Below are 15,456 nucleotides of genomic sequence, written 5' to 3'. Positions count from 1 at the left end.
GCAGCAGCTCAAATATGTTTTAGGTACAACTTGGCATAGACTGACTTGGGTACAGTGACTCCAACAAAAGAGCCTTCCTCTCCTGTGCTCTGAAATAGGACTGGATTAGCCAGAAAGGTAGAAGGGCAGGGCAAGAGGAGAGAAAGTGATCACCAAGACAGGCAAGGGAGTCCTGGCATTCCTCTCTGAGCCTGTAACCAGATCCTCCCTCCTCTGTTATTCTTGCCACTCATTCTCAATCTGTAGGAATTGCTGAGGAGACAACTAGGCCAGCTCAGTAGGCACTGATTCAGCATTTGTAAATACTCAGTAATCAGCCCAGATCAAGCTCTTGATGCTGGGAAACTGCCCATCAGGTCTACTCCTTTATTCTGCTCACCCCTGGTCTTTTCCTGGATGTGTGCACAGACTTCATCCTGAGGGCTGTTTGCTGTCAACTCTGCGGTGAGGTTCTTCCTTAGCTGAGTGAGGAAACCTTTTCCAGGCAGCTCAGAGCAGCAAATGAACAGCCAGCAGGGAATGCTTCCATACACCTGCCAGGGACCTTTTCATCTCTGCAGAGATCAGGTCAGACCTTCCTGGCTTAGGAAATCCAAGGGGAAACCGCCAGGTGGAGAGCAGCCCATTTCATCCCATATGAGGATCACAGGGGAATCCACTCATGGCCCAAGCATTCTGGGGAATCGCTCTCAAGATGACAGTGCCCCATGGCATAAGCCTCCTCCCCTCAGCAGCAGGCCATGAGGTCACTGGTAGTTGCACTACCAAGGATCATTTACCCCAGACAGAGCCTCCTGGCTGTGCAAGATACAAAACTGGTGGAAACCATTCTATGAACTATTTATTTTTTAATATGAAACCCTCAGCTTGGCACAACCAAGACAGTTGGTGCATGCATTTATTTTTAAGACACAGATTAAAAAATATCAGTGGACTTGTTTAGCTGTCTGTTTTCCAGTTAACAAATACTGAGGCTCCAATTTTTGGATTAGAGTTATTTTTCACTTTGAGAGTCAAGTGTGTTGCTAGTAGGCAGGTGAGTGAGCGTGAAGATGAATGCACCAGTTGTATGCTCTGGGTTTCAGCTGAATTGCTTCCAAGATAGATTTTTTTTTTCCTCTAAGATGGGAAACATCCGAGATAATTTCCCATCCCACAAGGATTTCACAATTTCCCATCCCTGGGAACATAGAGTACCTAGTACACGGGGCCCTACAGACATCTACAGATAAAGGCAAGGCAAGGTAGGAATGCTGGAAACTCACAGACAAACAGGGATTGAAATTACATGCTAATTTTTCCACAGCTAATTAATCACTGGAACAAGTTTAAGGAATACAGTGCCCAACCTTCATCCCAATTTTCTTTCATTTTGACAGGACTCAGATGCTTTCTGTGGTTTTAGAAATACTTGCTTTACTGTACATAACTAATGTTACACTACCAAGACATGCATAATCCAGTGCTCTTGCCCCAGAGCTGGGCCTCCCTGCATTGGATCTTCTTAAAGAGATTCCTCTTGGCAGTTTGTGTGCACAGCCCAGCACATGCTCCGAAGGGTGAACCCTGAGCTTTACTGAAGTCAGTGGCACAACAGAGCAGGGCCAGGATTTCACTCTACTCCCTTCAGGTTTCACATGCTTTCAGCAGATGCATCTCCAAATAATTTTTTTCCTGCACATCTGGAACACAAAGCAGGGCACTGGATTATTGCAACACAGAGCAACTTAGCCACAGCTGACTTCTTCCAGAGAGTGAACACCACCACAGAGTTCTGCAGTTACCGAGGAGCTTCCTTTCAGATATACACATAGGAAAATACATATCATTATATATTTTCAAATTACAGACAATACAGCACCCTCTCTCCATCTCTACCTGATGTAAGTATATCTCTTTAATCCTCTCAACACAGAAACAGAAACCAATACAGTGGGTTTTTTTGCTCAAATCCAGCAATGGACGGAATACAAAACACTACCCGACGTACTGTAGAAAACTGCATGGGAATTTGCACACTGAAATTCACACACAGCACTTGGAGAGAGTTTCCCTTCATTTAGGCAGCACAGAAATGACAATGCTGCTTCTTGTGCTCTTTGAAGTCTCAGGAAAAAAAGGAAAAGAAGCAAAGGGATCATTAAAATGCCGTTCTTGATGGATAGTGGCAAGAGGGGATGACAGGAGAGGAAGTAATCAAGAACACCAAGGTCTTGCTTTCAAAGCCTCCTGCACTGGATGATCAAATTAATAAGTTTGGTGGGTTTGCTGCAGCTCGGCCATCAGAGAGCCAAACATGGGAAAGCAGCAATCTGTATTTTATGTACAACTTGGGAAATGCTGACAGCAGTGGGAAGGGTGTGGAAGAGCAGGTACAGACAGAATAGGCAGCAGCTCACAGCAGAGCTGAGGACAAGGCATGAAAGACAACAGTAGTTTGGCTGGAAGTGAGCAGCCAGCCCAGGCAAGAGGCTTTGGGCTGGACCTGGAGAGAAGTGTCTTAAAGCAGAAAATACATACAACTGCACAGGGAACTTGCCCTCCACTTCGTGGGTGTTAATGGGTACAAATTCCCTGCAGCACATGGGGATTTATGGAATCTAAATATAAAGCCCAAGTCCCACTGACTCTCATTTTGTCTCAGTCCCCACAGAACAAAGATTTCATGTTTTACTTCCCTTCTCTCTCCCTGCAGGAATCAAGGCAGCTGACCCAATATGAAGATTCACCTGTGAGAGGTATAAAACAGCCCAGAGAAAAGCCTTCATTTCACCAGCAGGTTCATTCAGAGAGATCACGACACACCACATAAGGGGGCCATTGTTTCTGGAATAAAATCTCCATTTGAGCTCTCTTCTTTGGCCATGATCAATGGGAGGGAATTAAAGTCTCATCCTGGGAAAAAAACCAGTTTGCTAACACTGTGTTGAAAGATCAGGTAATGGAGATACAGAGCAAATGTGGGCACCCACATAATACTTTGGTGAGCTTGAGAGTGCTGGAGGTAAAAGCTCCCCAAACACAGGCACATCCCTTATCATACCTTATGAGAGACAACCAAGTCAAGAACTAGGAGTCCTAACACGAGTTGTTGGTATTTCACAGCCCTCTGATCCAGATTTCAGCTCCCCACAGCTCCTGCCAGTGCAGGGGCATTTATATTCCATGGGTGCTTACACAGCTGCCTGTTCAAGCCTCTGCATTTTCTGTCCCACAGAGGCACAGAGCCAACCCCAACAATTTTGATTCCTCTGTCCTACGTAGCCCTGGGACATTCTGAGAGCTCTTACCTCCCCCCACCCATCCTCCTGACTCAACATGAATGTTCACCTGTGAGAGGTACAAAACACCCCAGGGACCTTCCCATCTCCAACAGGCACTTCAGTGAAAACCCACTGCTCTCATTGCTCAGCGACAATGGCAAGAGCTTTTATTACCACCTGCCAAAGGATGGGTTTCCACCCTCCAAAACTCATCAGACTAAGCGCCCACAGAGAACCAACCCTATTTACATTATGGACACAACATCATAATGACCACCTCCTTTCCCTCTCTGTTTCAGGCCGATGCTTGGAAACAACAACGAGAAAAGGAGCTTTTTACCTAGTAGTTACTGGTTCCAGAAGCAAAGACTGCTGCTTGGGCAACTAAGTCTGGAGCATCCCTGTCAGCCTCTGGCTGACATCACACTTGCCTTCACCCTCTCCCAGGCCCAAATCTCATGTGTATTTTACTAGTCAAAGCAAACAGGAGTTTAACAGCGATTTGCTGCCCTCTCCTGAGCGAGCAGTGGCTCGTCAGTACTGCAGTGGCTCTGGAGACAGACTTTCCTTCAGCGAGCACAGCTGCTCCCATGCAAAAGGAATGGCGCTGGTGTGGAACCAAACAGCTGTGACAGGGCAGGTTAGAAGTGATTATCAGCTGTGACAGACGAGGGCGGCAGATCAGCTACACAGCCTGAACCATTTGGTATCCACAGAGGGCATTCCTGGCATTTTGTTTTTGTAACTCTCAGGTAATTTTCCTCTGTGTAAATACAAAGAAATACCACCCAGCATATTCTATTCTCAATAGTCACAAACATTTCAGAGCAGAAGCAGACCATGATATATATATAAAGAAATAGGAAAAAAATTACTTGTAGATTTAATTTGTAGGGTAAATTGAGGAGGGTTTTTTTTTTTTTTTTTTTTTTTTTTTACTAAACCCACTTAAACCTTTTATGTCCTCCAGGAGTGCTCCATCCTATCCTTCCAGGGAGCATGTAACTTTACCTAGACATACAGTATGTACACACACACTATCTTCAGAACAAAACACTGTAACCTGCTGCTTTCAGTGCACTTCCCCATGATAACTAATCTTTTGCAGAAACCTCTTAAATTAAGTTGTGCTCTCCATTAAAGCCCTCCAAATAAAGCCTATGAACCTGAAAGAGCCTTTGTTTCCATATGCAAATATAGACATAAAAAAAGTAAAAGTCACTTCTAAACATTTCTCAAATGTTTGTTTTTCCATGTACCCTAGGACAGATAAGATGTCCCATGATGTGGAATCAACTCTGTTTTCTTGGCACTCTCTCTGGGCCGCCCTTCATGCTTCAATCCTGAAGGGAAATGAGGGGTTTAGAGAAGGCCAGGCAGCCTCATATTCATGACCAAGAAAAACGCCTCTTACAATTTGTAAACAATGCAACAAATGCCACCAAGGCATCCACTGAGAGTCCTCGCTCAGGCACATGCACAGCACACAGCTCTGACTGCATGAGAGGGATGTGCCAAGCCCCATACTATCTCCAAGCACTGCCTAATCTCCAAGTGCTGCAAGGAATTGCCTGTCCCAGTGACCAAGCCTTGCAGAGGGTGATAATGTGTGTACAGATGTGATATTTTCATCGCACACCTGAGGGTGCAGAACCCATGAAAGTGTAAGTAAAAGAAGAGGGGCAGGTTCCCAAGGGTCACAGGGATCCAGGCAATCTGTAAACAAGGGCCTGCAGCAATCTTGAAGCAAAACAGAACTACTATCACCATATGGTACAGGGACTGTGGGATTATGGGTTAAAATTCTCTAGGGTCCAAAATCAGCTTGCTTTGCTTTCAAGCCTTCTTTTTCTCTATAAAACATAAAGATAACCAAGAAACAAGGCATTTGGAGGAAGAAAAAAGCACTGCGCCTTCCCCAATGTCATCTACCAACCATTTGGTCCTTCACTTAGGAAGTGCTGACTTGCTTTTTAAACACCTCAGGTTTGGAGCTCTGCATCATGGAGGCCGCAAACACCTTGGTCTGGTCTCCCAGGTTTCTTTAACCTGATAACTTTCAGAGAAAGGAGCTGTTTGGAAGCACCTGAACCTTTGGCAAGGCACTAGACTGTCCAGCAAGCCTGGCAGCCCAAACCTGCATGGCATGGGCTTGGATTGGCCTCGATACTAGAAAATTATTTGCAAAGCAGCTTAATAGCTTGTGCTTATTATGTTTGCCATATTTCACCGCTGCTTCCCCTTCGAAGCATCTGTGCATTCTTGGACAGCGTCCCTTCAGAATGAAAGCCAGTTCTCCTTTCACTGGCATCCCAGCAGATCCTCCACTGGGTAGCAGAGCAAGAAAGCATCTGTGACATGCAGATTCCTGAGCCAGGAGAAGGCAAGATATGCAGGCTCTGGATTTATGGATTAGACATACTGCCATGGCACACAAATCACTCTGCACTCAGTGCAATTCATTATCACAGTGCCATGGCTGGTCACATTTTTCACAGGTGCAAATTATGCCAAAAAAGGCTTTTAAACTTCCATGTGCCAAGACTTAGTGATTGAGAGTCAGGAGCTCTCCTGCCTGCTTGGGGAAGCAAAACCAAAGCCAACAGTTGTTCTGTCTCTCTGGACACACTAAGCCATGAAGGATTTTCAGCACCCCATGGCAGTGTCAACAGACTAAACTGTCACAGGGCTGGGACTATGCCTGCTCCCAGTTCAGTCTGTCCCAGCAACTGAACCTGTTGAACTGCCCACATGCACCAGCAGCACCTTCTAACCCAGGCAAATTCAGCTAAAAATCCACAGGCCCCAAAACCACCAGGTGTTGCAGTGAAAAGCCCCAGGTGCTTGGGGCGGCGGTGCCGATGGAGCTGAGGTGGGAAGATGGAGGCCTGTGGGTCACCTCATGGGGCCTCATGGAGCACCAATCTGGAGCTCGCCACAGAGGAAGGTCCTTGGTGATCTATGTCCCTCCTTGGAGGTCGTGGTCACAGTGATATTGCAGGGAATACTGGTGCAAGATGTGCAGTCCCCAGAAGAAAAAATAAATCTGAGTTAGACTCACATTTCCTTGGGTGCCTTGCTACCACATCCAGTCAGGTCAATGCCACAGGGGTTAGTGCTGGAGGGACACAGCAAGGAAAGGGCAGAAGGAGACACCTAAGACAGAGCCCTGTGTTACTCACCTCAGTCACGCTGGCCCCGGCACACACAGCAGAGGGAATGTCTTTCTCAGCCATGGACTCCACCCGCGAGCTGCCCGTGAGGGGACCCACAGGCCTCCATCTTCCTGCCTCAGCCCCATCGGCACCGCCGCCCCGACCACCTGCGGCTTTTCACGGCAACACCCGGTGCGTCTGGGGCTACCGCGGCCCCCTGGGCTGAGCTGAGTCGAGGCGAAGCAGCCTGAGGCAGAGAAATGCCCCAGGACTCCCTTCTTCCCCTCAGGCGGCGCCGGAGAGCCTGGACCGGCTCCTTCAGCTCCTTCCCCCGTCACGGGCTCCCTCAGCGGCCTGGGGCAGCGGCCAGCGAGCCGCTAGGGGGCGCTCGGCGGCCGCGGGGCAGCGCCGCCTGGCGGTGTCCGTCACTGCCCCGGGTCCCTCACTGCCCTCCCTGTCCCGTGTCCCGCCACTGTCCCTGTTCGGTCACTGCCCTCCCTGTCCCGTGTCCCGCCACTGTCCCTGTTCGGTCACTGCCCTCCCTGTCCCGTGTCCCGCCACTGTCCCTGTTCGGTCACTGCCCTCCCTGTCCCGTGTCCCACCACCGTCCCCACCTGTTCGGTCACTGCCCTCCGTGTCCCGTGTCCCACCACTGTCCCTGTTCGGTCACTGCCCTCCCTGTCCCGTGTCCCACCACTGTCCCCACCTGTTCGGTCACTGCCCTCCCGTGTCCCTTCACAGCTCCGTTACTGCCCCCCCTGTCCCATGTCCCATCACCCCCTGCCTGTTTGGTCACTGCCCCGGCCTGCCCCAGCCCCTGCCACCGGCTGCCCCGTCCCCACCGCTGCCAGCAGCCCCTGGGCAGAGCTCTTCCCGTGACCGAGCTGCATTCGCGTGTGAGCTGAGTGAGGAATGGACCCCCCGTGACTTGGGTTTGGGGGCTGAAGGGCACAGGTCGTTCAGCCTGCTGGCCCCACCAAACGCCTCTCCATTCCAGCTGCATCACAAAACAAGCAGCCAGAAAGTGGCTTTGGAAGAAATTCTCTGTTTCTCCCGGCCCATGGTAGAAGCCAGCAGCTGCCAAAATTTAACTCTACGGTGCACTCCAGTAATTTCACCACCTGCCCTCAGGATTTGTTTTACTTGGCACAAAGTCTGAGGGTGAGGAACAGTCTCAGGGAGCACAACAGCATGCAAGATACCCAGTGCTGAATGGAAAAATAAGCCATTTACATCATCATGCATAATTTTATTTAAATTTTGCTTTATTTCAAAAATAATTAAGGGACACCATAAACAGCAGTAGGCACATCATTGGGGTTTGTAGTTTGAGTCTCTCAAGACCAGATCTCTTGTGCCAGGCACCATACAGGCACAGTCAAACAATTCTTGTCTTCAGGATGAATTTCTCATAAAGATTCAGGGCCCCAGTTTCACTCAATTCAGTCAGTATTAAAACTATAGTAGACTAAAAGGGAAGCAGATAAGGTAAGATGAGTGGGCTTTTAGACATACCCTCCTCCCCTAGAAGAACATTGGAAAAGATGCATTAAGCAAGAAGATATTTCCTTTCCCTCTTACTTGGGAAACCAAGGCAGGAGAAGACTAAAACCCTAGTCCAAAGCTCTTAATGCTGTCTGTGGTGGCAGAAGGAAACTATTTCTCCATTGTCCTAGTTCAGAACTCAAACAGTTTGCTGGCCACCTCTGTCCTCACCTGACCCAGCACAACCAGAAGCATCCTGGGAAATATGGCTGGAATACTGTAGGAGGGGAGGGATCTAGCACTGGAGCCCCTATGAGCTGTTAGAGTCAGTTCTGGTCGCTGTAATTTATGATTTCCTTAGTCTACTGAACACTTCCAGCTCAGACAAGCAGCCAAGATCACGCTAAAGAATTTAAAGCATTGAAAAAGCATGAGATTGATTCTTTAGGAACACAGAAAAAGTCTGATCAGTTCAAGTCCTGCTTCAGACTGCAGTCAGGATTAGATGTCATACTAAATTGTCCCCTCTGGGTATCACAAACTACAGGACTTGGGCACAGCATCCCCCAAAGGACGCTGGGGGTCCTCTGGGGGAGAAGGGAGAAGGGTCTTCTGTCTCGTGATGTTAATCCTTATTGGAGGGGTTTATTGAAGAAGATGCCCAAGGGTCCACCTGGTGGTCTAGTTCTTGGGTGGTGCTCCGGACTTCAGCGGTCATTCTCCGAAATTTGTGCAGGTAGACAACGATGAGGATAACCAAGATACCCTGGAGGATAAGGAGGATGAAGAGGGAGAGCTGAGAGAGCAGAGCCAGGCTGCAGTACCAGTGCTGGCACGTGGAGACGATCTCATCTTCTGTCAGGTAGGCAATGATGCGGCCCTGCAGGTGCTCTGGGGAGCTGCACCTCACATCCCTGTACAGGCTCCGGTTCTGCTGCCACTGGAGCCAGGAGCGCAAGTAGAGGATGTCACAGGTGCATTCCCAAGGGTTGCCCTGCAGGTAAACCACCTGGAGGCTCCTCAGATTGTCAAAGAGCCCATTGGGAATAGAGGTGAGCCTGTTGGAACCGAGGTGGATGATTTCAGCCGAGGGACGGAAGGCAGTGGGCAGGTTTTCTACAGTCAGGTTTTTCAGTGAGCAGTCAGTAATGTTGGTGGTGCACCTGCATGGCACAGGGCATATGGGTATCACAAGTGGGAGGAAGCCAAGGAGGGACAAGAGAATTCCACTGTTCATTTTCCTCTGCAAACACTTCCCTGGTGAGATTGGATGAGGTGGAGACCAGACACCACACACTCTAGGGCTGACACCACAGCCAAGGTCTTTTGTTGTTTTGTTCTGAGGATGAGCTTCTAAAGTTGGGTGAACTTGGTGTCCTCCACTGGAGACGCGAGAGCTCTGAAAAGAACAGAGTTAAAAGAGAGCAAATTCTGGTCTCTCAGTATAGGTGAAGGAACTTTCATGGTCTTCCAACCCTGGATTTGAGGAGGGATATGAATACATGGTACTGGAAAGCTTAGCTGCAGCCATCAAATACATTTTCACTAGTCCTCAGAAGTATACAAGAGCTGCTTATGTTTTCAGCACTACTGAAGGTGCATTATCAGGGTAGCCAAGAAAATTTCTATCAAGGAATCAAAAACTAGAATATGAACTTCCTCATGCCTTAACATAGCTCTGGATTACATCTGTAAGTAAAGCTTCGTTCATGCCAACTGCAAGAGGAGATTCAGAAATAAATTTACTGTTACCATGTGTAAAAAATAGCCTTTCCAGCCTTGAAAAGAAGTAATAAACAGTCTTTGGCTGCAGTGAAGGTGCTGACCACTGAGGATGGAGGCCAGTGGAGTTTTTCATGCTAGACACTGCTCCAGCAGGTGAATAATCACCTGTGCTGGGAGACATGGGTCAACGAGCTTTTTTTATGTTACAGTCTCATGCCACTGCTGAACAGGAGCTGCTGTAACTTCTCCAGGAGAACACTACACATACTTGCAACAAGGCAGCATTTTTTGTGCTTGACAAATAAAATTTTAACAAAGAGTAGAAGATAGCATTATTGACTTACCAGAGTAGCTCAATTCTTGCTTTCTTGCTGGCTTTACAACACAAGAGAAAGGTCTCGAGGCAGCCCAGCCAGCGCAAGAGTGTGCATAGCTCTGTTCCCAGATAATCCCCTTGCAGCTGGCTGGCAAGATAAGGGTCAGGCTCATCCCAGGGACACCTCCCACATGAGGCCTTCCTGCAAGTCTGCTGCATGTCACCGGAAGCTGAGGCTTCATTGAGCAAGTCTTCCAAGAAAGGGGAGCTGACACTGCTCACAAGAACACGTTTGCTGCGAAATGCTGCCAGTACTGGTAACTGATTCTGGGCCCACAGGCTCAGCCCAATAGAAATGTTATGAAGTCTCAACAGCACAGTAACTCAAAATGCACTTCAGACTGGAAGGTGATGTTACTGGTTTGTACTCCCTCACCACTGTGACCTTTGGCTTCCCATCTCAGCAGGACAACTTGGCAGAGTGGTGACACCTAGCACTTTCTGGGTGCTGACCCTCAGGTTTCCCTTGAAGCAGTGGCACAAATCTAGTACGTAGTGAAAGATCTGCTGATAGACATGGTCTTCCAGTCCATCCATCTTTCCAGAGAAACTCTTCAGACACTTGTATCCTCTCATGATTGTTATAGGGGTAAAATGTAATTCTTGGCATTTCACTGTCTACACCAAAATAAAACTAGTTGGATTTACAGGAAGGCCAGCAGACTGGGAAGGGCAGTGCTCTGAGGAGCTGCTCTTCAGGCAGCCAAGTGAGCCCACAGCCCTTGACAAGTGCAGTTACTGACAAAGACTGACCACATGCTTTATTTAGAAGCTGCATTACACAAATACTTCAACAGGTAAATCCAAGGATCAAAACTACATTCAGACAGAATCACATCTTCTTGTGGCCATCACATCTTCACAGACACTTCTCTGCCATCAGCCTGACCAGGCATACACTACACTCCTTAGCCTAAGGCCACCAGAGTCACATTATGGAACTGTCGCCCCATTGAACTCAACTCTCTTACATTGTACTGTGGACATCCTGGAGACCAGAAATGATGAATGCCCTGAATGTGCTCACGTTAAGAGAATTGAGGGTGCAAAAAATTGCAGAATGTGGCCCCAACCAAGGGAAATATTTTATGCTCTGAAGAAAACAATTAAACTTTAAATTTCTACAAAATTGGAACAGGTAATTCCAGTTGTTTCACTGTGGTGACCAGGCAGAGTGGGAAAGATATCTTAGGCTAACAAACTAACCCAATTTTTCCTGCAGAGTCTGCTTTCCACTTGGGAGCAGCTCAACTACAGAAGGGTAAGTTTGTTCAGCAAACTTACCTCATCTCATGTGTTCAGTGCTGTGTTTATTCACAGGCAGGTGTTCAGGCCAGGTGTGGCATGGAGCTGATCTAGAGCCAGACCCATTGTGGCTCTGCATGCAGCATGGATTTGGCAATGCTCTCCTGGCTGCTTACAAACTGGATTTTCTGGGCCTGGATCTTGCCCAGCTGACCATTGATGATTTAGATATCACTCCTAGGAGAAGCTTAGATATAGAGGAACCTTCAAGATCATCTTGCTAGCTTCTACAATAAACAGGCCAGAAATCCCCTGCAGAAAACCTGTCTGAAACCTGCTCTGACTGAATTAGATAAAAGGAGAAACAGGGTCAGTTTTGCTCTCTCCTGCCCATAATGTATCACCAATGCTGCTCAAGGGGACTGAAAATTAAACAGAAAGAGGTTGGATTTTTGAATGTATTTATTTCACTGATCAATTCAGGTAGTAAACATTAATAATAATAACAATAATCATTTAATAAAATGGATATGTTTAAAAGGTTTCATTTTCTTTGTTCACAATGACAAAATGTTCAAACAGAAATTTACAAAAAAATATATAATTATAATAACCCAACAGATGGACAGGAAACATAGAGCCTAGGAATGGAGCAGGGGTGAGGAAGGTGCATGGCAGGAGCAAGCCAGCATTAAAGCACAGCGGAGTTTGTGAGGAAGAGCAGGGAATGCCATTGCAGAGCACGAGTGGGAGCCCCTCCTTTGAGGGGAGGCATGCAAGGAGGCAGCAAGGACTGCACAGGCAGGACCAGCACAGCAGTGGCACCACAAGGAGTTCATGCCATGGATCCATCCTGTCAGGCACAGGGGCCAAGATGTACCATCAGCCCCAGCTGCAGCCTGGGATAGCTGTGGGGTGGGACACCATCCCTGCAGCCACTCACTCAGCAGGGCAAAGCTTGGCAGGGGCATGGGAATGTGCCAGGGGGTGCAGGGATTGTATGTGAGGCTGTGGAGGGGAGATGTTAAATTACTTTCCTATCCACACTTCTCACTGCCAGAGCCACATGGCTAAGCTTCCTGTGTTCAGGAGTTTCTTTTCCACTTACTGTGAGAATTGATGCCACAGTACAACACACTCCTTAAATAAACAGATTCCACCTTCCAGGCCAGAATCTGAACCCCTGATGTCCCCCAAAATGAGTTTCTAATCCCTTTCCAAGCAGTCCCTAAATTCTGGCACTCAGGCCAGAGAACATCCTACAGAGACATGATTTCAGTGGTACCACCACTCCTCTGTGGAAGCCATCTCTGGTGCCTCACTCCTGTGTGGTTTTTCCTAAATGCAACTTGAACCATCTTTGCCAGCTGGTAGCCAAAGGCTTCAGCTCTCTGTAGAGGACAGGCTTGGGACCCTGGACTTGATGCAGGAGGCACGTGCACTGAGCTGGTGGAGACTTCCCCAGGTGGAGGGATGGGCAGATCCAGCCTCAGCAGCCCTGCCTGTGAGCAGTGAACCCTGTGCTTTCACCAGCACACAGCACCTCTGTGCACAGCCCAGCATGAAAGGTGTCAGCTGCTCTATGTCCATGCTAAAGGGAAAAGGTCTCCTTTATCTTCTAGGAATGAATCTGTTTGAAAGAGGACAATCTCCAGGTGGACAGGGCTCATTTGCAACAGAACACCCTCCTCACCAAGATTTTGTAAGAAAAGAGGGGACAGGTTACTTCAAGATGTTTCCTTTTATGTTAGCGCAGACAAAGCCAAGAACTCAGCTGTCCACCTCTCTGGAAAACCTGAAGGAAGCTCCTGTTTCAGGCTACTCCACTGCCCAAGTAAGCACATCATGCAAAGAAAGGTTATACTTCCTCTCAGGTGCTTCAGTCCTTACTGTTACTGAAGTCAAGCTGAATCCTTCTGCTCTCCTAGGATGGCACTGCCACTTATGAGCCCAAAATAAGGGAGCATGAAAAAAAACCTCTGAACGTTGTTGAACACTGCTCTTGCCCAGCTTGCACAGTTCTGTCAAAGGGCTTCCATCCTTATTTTGTCCTCCCAAATAGTGCCAGGGTCTCTCCCCTGCCCCTAGAGCCCATGAACTGGCTAAGCAGAGTCTCTGTACAGTGAATAACTGGAACCAGCCAACCTACTCACCACCTGGACAAACCCTGACAGGGCTCTAAAGCCCCAGGGAGGAATGAGACAAATGCAGTGCCTAGTAACAGAATCTAGGGCCTGGCTATTCCTGGCCAACACTGTGCTTCCTACCCAGGGAGATCCAGAGATGAAGGAACAGATACAAAAGGGGAAAGGGGGCAGAGGAGTCAGGCAAGGAGCAGAAGGGCCCAGCCCATGGCTGCACTCCCTGGAGTCAGAGGGAAAAGCCAAGTGTCTCTCCCTCCAACAGCCCTGACTCCTGTGAGCGTGGCAGTGTTGCTGGCAAGCCCTGCCCTGTCAGGCACATCACACTCCAGGGCTCTGCTCTGGCTGGACTCAAGTTAAAAATACTGCAGGAAGCAAGAACAGGACAGGAGCTGCTGCCCAAAGAGTGCTTTTATCTCTGCCCAGCAGACCCACCAGCCTTCCCAGCACTAGGGCAGGAAGAGCCAAGGAATAAGGAGGGGGAGAAGGGTTGAGTGCCTGGGGGAAAGGCAGGGGAGCAAGAGCCAAGTCTGCTGGCTGTGCTCAGCCCCACTCAATGACAGTCCTGCACCTGCCAGGCTGACCCAACACCTGCCCACACAGGCTGCCTGCAGATCTCTGATACAACAACTCTACAACAACTGCCCCTTCCCCCAGGAGAAGCTTGGAGCCAGCTATGTGCTCATGGGACTGCAAAGCCTGGGGGTAGGGGACAGGTCTGCATTTTGGGTTGGATTTCAGCCCTAGGGTTTCTACCCCCTTCAAAGCAGTCTTGGCAAGTGCTCTGGATGCCACTGTGCTTTACAGAGCAGACACTGAAGTCACACTGCAAGTGATGACCAGAGCTAAACCATGAAACACCCTTACCCAGCTACTGCAGAGCCCTAGGGCTCTTCTACCAATGCCTCCACCTGCTGTGGGAGGAAACCATAGCAGGGAAAGTGCTCACTCCCATCACCTCCTTGCAGGCAATACAACTCAACTTCTTTGCCAGAAAGATGTAACTGAGAACAGTTTTCTTGTAACCAGCCTCGAGGCACTCAGTCTCTTGCTGTTCAGTGCAAACATCCTGGAGTTTTCTTGATAGGAAGAACAAAACCAACCAACTAAACAAAAAACCCATAAAAACCTGGACAGGATACCAGGCAATCATCAGGACTCCTGAGCAGGTCAGTGCACAGAGGAAGCCCCAGCCCCAGTTCTCTGGGCCAGCACCGTCCCCAGGCTGAGAAGCCCAAGCAGCACAGGTCAAACTCACAGGAGGGTATGGCTGCCTTTACAATGCTTGTGCTGGCCCCAGACAAGGGGAACAGGGACAGGGGCACAGCACCTCAGTTGGGAGTAAACACCTACGTGCATTGACACAGATACTTTAAGTTTGTACACCAGAGAAACCAGGACTTTAAATACCAGAGCATTCCCAAACAAGAGATTAGTACATAGGAAAGAGGGATCTTTTTCTTTTCTTATTTTTTTAGGATGCCTTAGAGACGTCCCAGGCTAGTTTCTTAAAAAAAAAAAAAAAAAAAAAAAAAGGAAAAAAAAAGAAACAAAAGAATAATTATTAAAAAAGAAATACACATCAGTAAACTGTTAAGTGAACAGCCTCCTCCACAATCCAGCTGGTCAAAAAGCCAGCACTGCTGCTAATAAATTAGAGGGTGCGGGTGCAGCAGTTGCCCACAAGTCTCTACACAACAGGAAACCTTTTCTAAATGTTCACAGCTCTTGCCAGGTCTCAGATGGTCACTGGGGGATCCCCTCTGCCCTCCAGGTACCCGCCTCTCACTGATCCTGCATCTGCTGCTGCATCTTCTGCAGCATCTCTTGCATCCGCCGTAACTGCAGGAGACACAGAAGAGAGAGTCAGAAAGGGAGCAGAGGATCCACACCTGGCAGCCCCTTGGAGCTGACAAGGGGATGGATCCCTCAGGGAGTGTTAACTCCTGCCTGAGCACAGAGGCACCTCTGTCTGGGGTGGAAGGGAGCTATGTCTCCCTGACAGAGGAAGCCACAGCTTTCAACCCTGTCCTCCACCCCAGGAGCCCACAGGGGGACACAGGAGT

The 15,456-nt window shown here is 48.6% G+C and overlaps 2 protein-coding genes across 5 annotated transcripts in view; both read right to left on the bottom strand.

Annotated features, from left to right (window-relative positions):
- Positions 1–7,646: 7,646 nt before the first annotated feature.
- Positions 7,647–10,135, bottom strand: GP1BB (glycoprotein Ib platelet subunit beta). Its single transcript, XM_009092349.4, has 2 exons — positions 9,973–10,135; positions 7,647–9,302 (listed from the first exon to the last, which is right to left on the bottom strand). The coding sequence occupies exon 2, from the start codon at positions 9,138–9,140 to the stop codon at positions 8,529–8,531; it is 612 nt and encodes a 203-aa protein (XP_009090597.2). The 5' UTR covers positions 9,141–9,302; positions 9,973–10,135; the 3' UTR covers positions 7,647–8,528.
- A 1,558-nt stretch (positions 10,136–11,693) lies between these two features.
- SEPTIN5 (septin 5) overlaps positions 11,694–15,456 on the bottom strand; it is a 42,211-nt gene continuing 38,448 nt past the window's right edge. For all 4 annotated transcript variants that reach the window (XM_030231978.2, XM_030231979.2, XM_009092348.4 and 1 more), the window contains exon 11: positions 11,694–15,232. In XM_030231978.2, coding sequence (XP_030087838.2) covers positions 15,176–15,232 — 57 coding nt within the window. In that variant the 3' untranslated portion in view covers positions 11,694–15,175. The remainder of the gene's footprint in view (positions 15,233–15,456) is intronic.

Source organism: Serinus canaria, chromosome 15 (assembly GCF_022539315.1).
Source record: "Serinus canaria isolate serCan28SL12 chromosome 15, serCan2020, whole genome shotgun sequence".
Lineage (NCBI taxonomy): Eukaryota > Metazoa > Chordata > Aves > Passeriformes > Fringillidae > Serinus > Serinus canaria.
This window is presented reverse-complemented; position numbering and strand designations above follow the sequence as displayed.

Coding starts and splice junctions, on each gene's coding strand:
- GP1BB (XM_009092349.4), bottom strand. CDS start 9,140: ATGAACAGTGGAATTCTCTTGTCCCTCCTTGGCTTCCTCCCACTTGTG.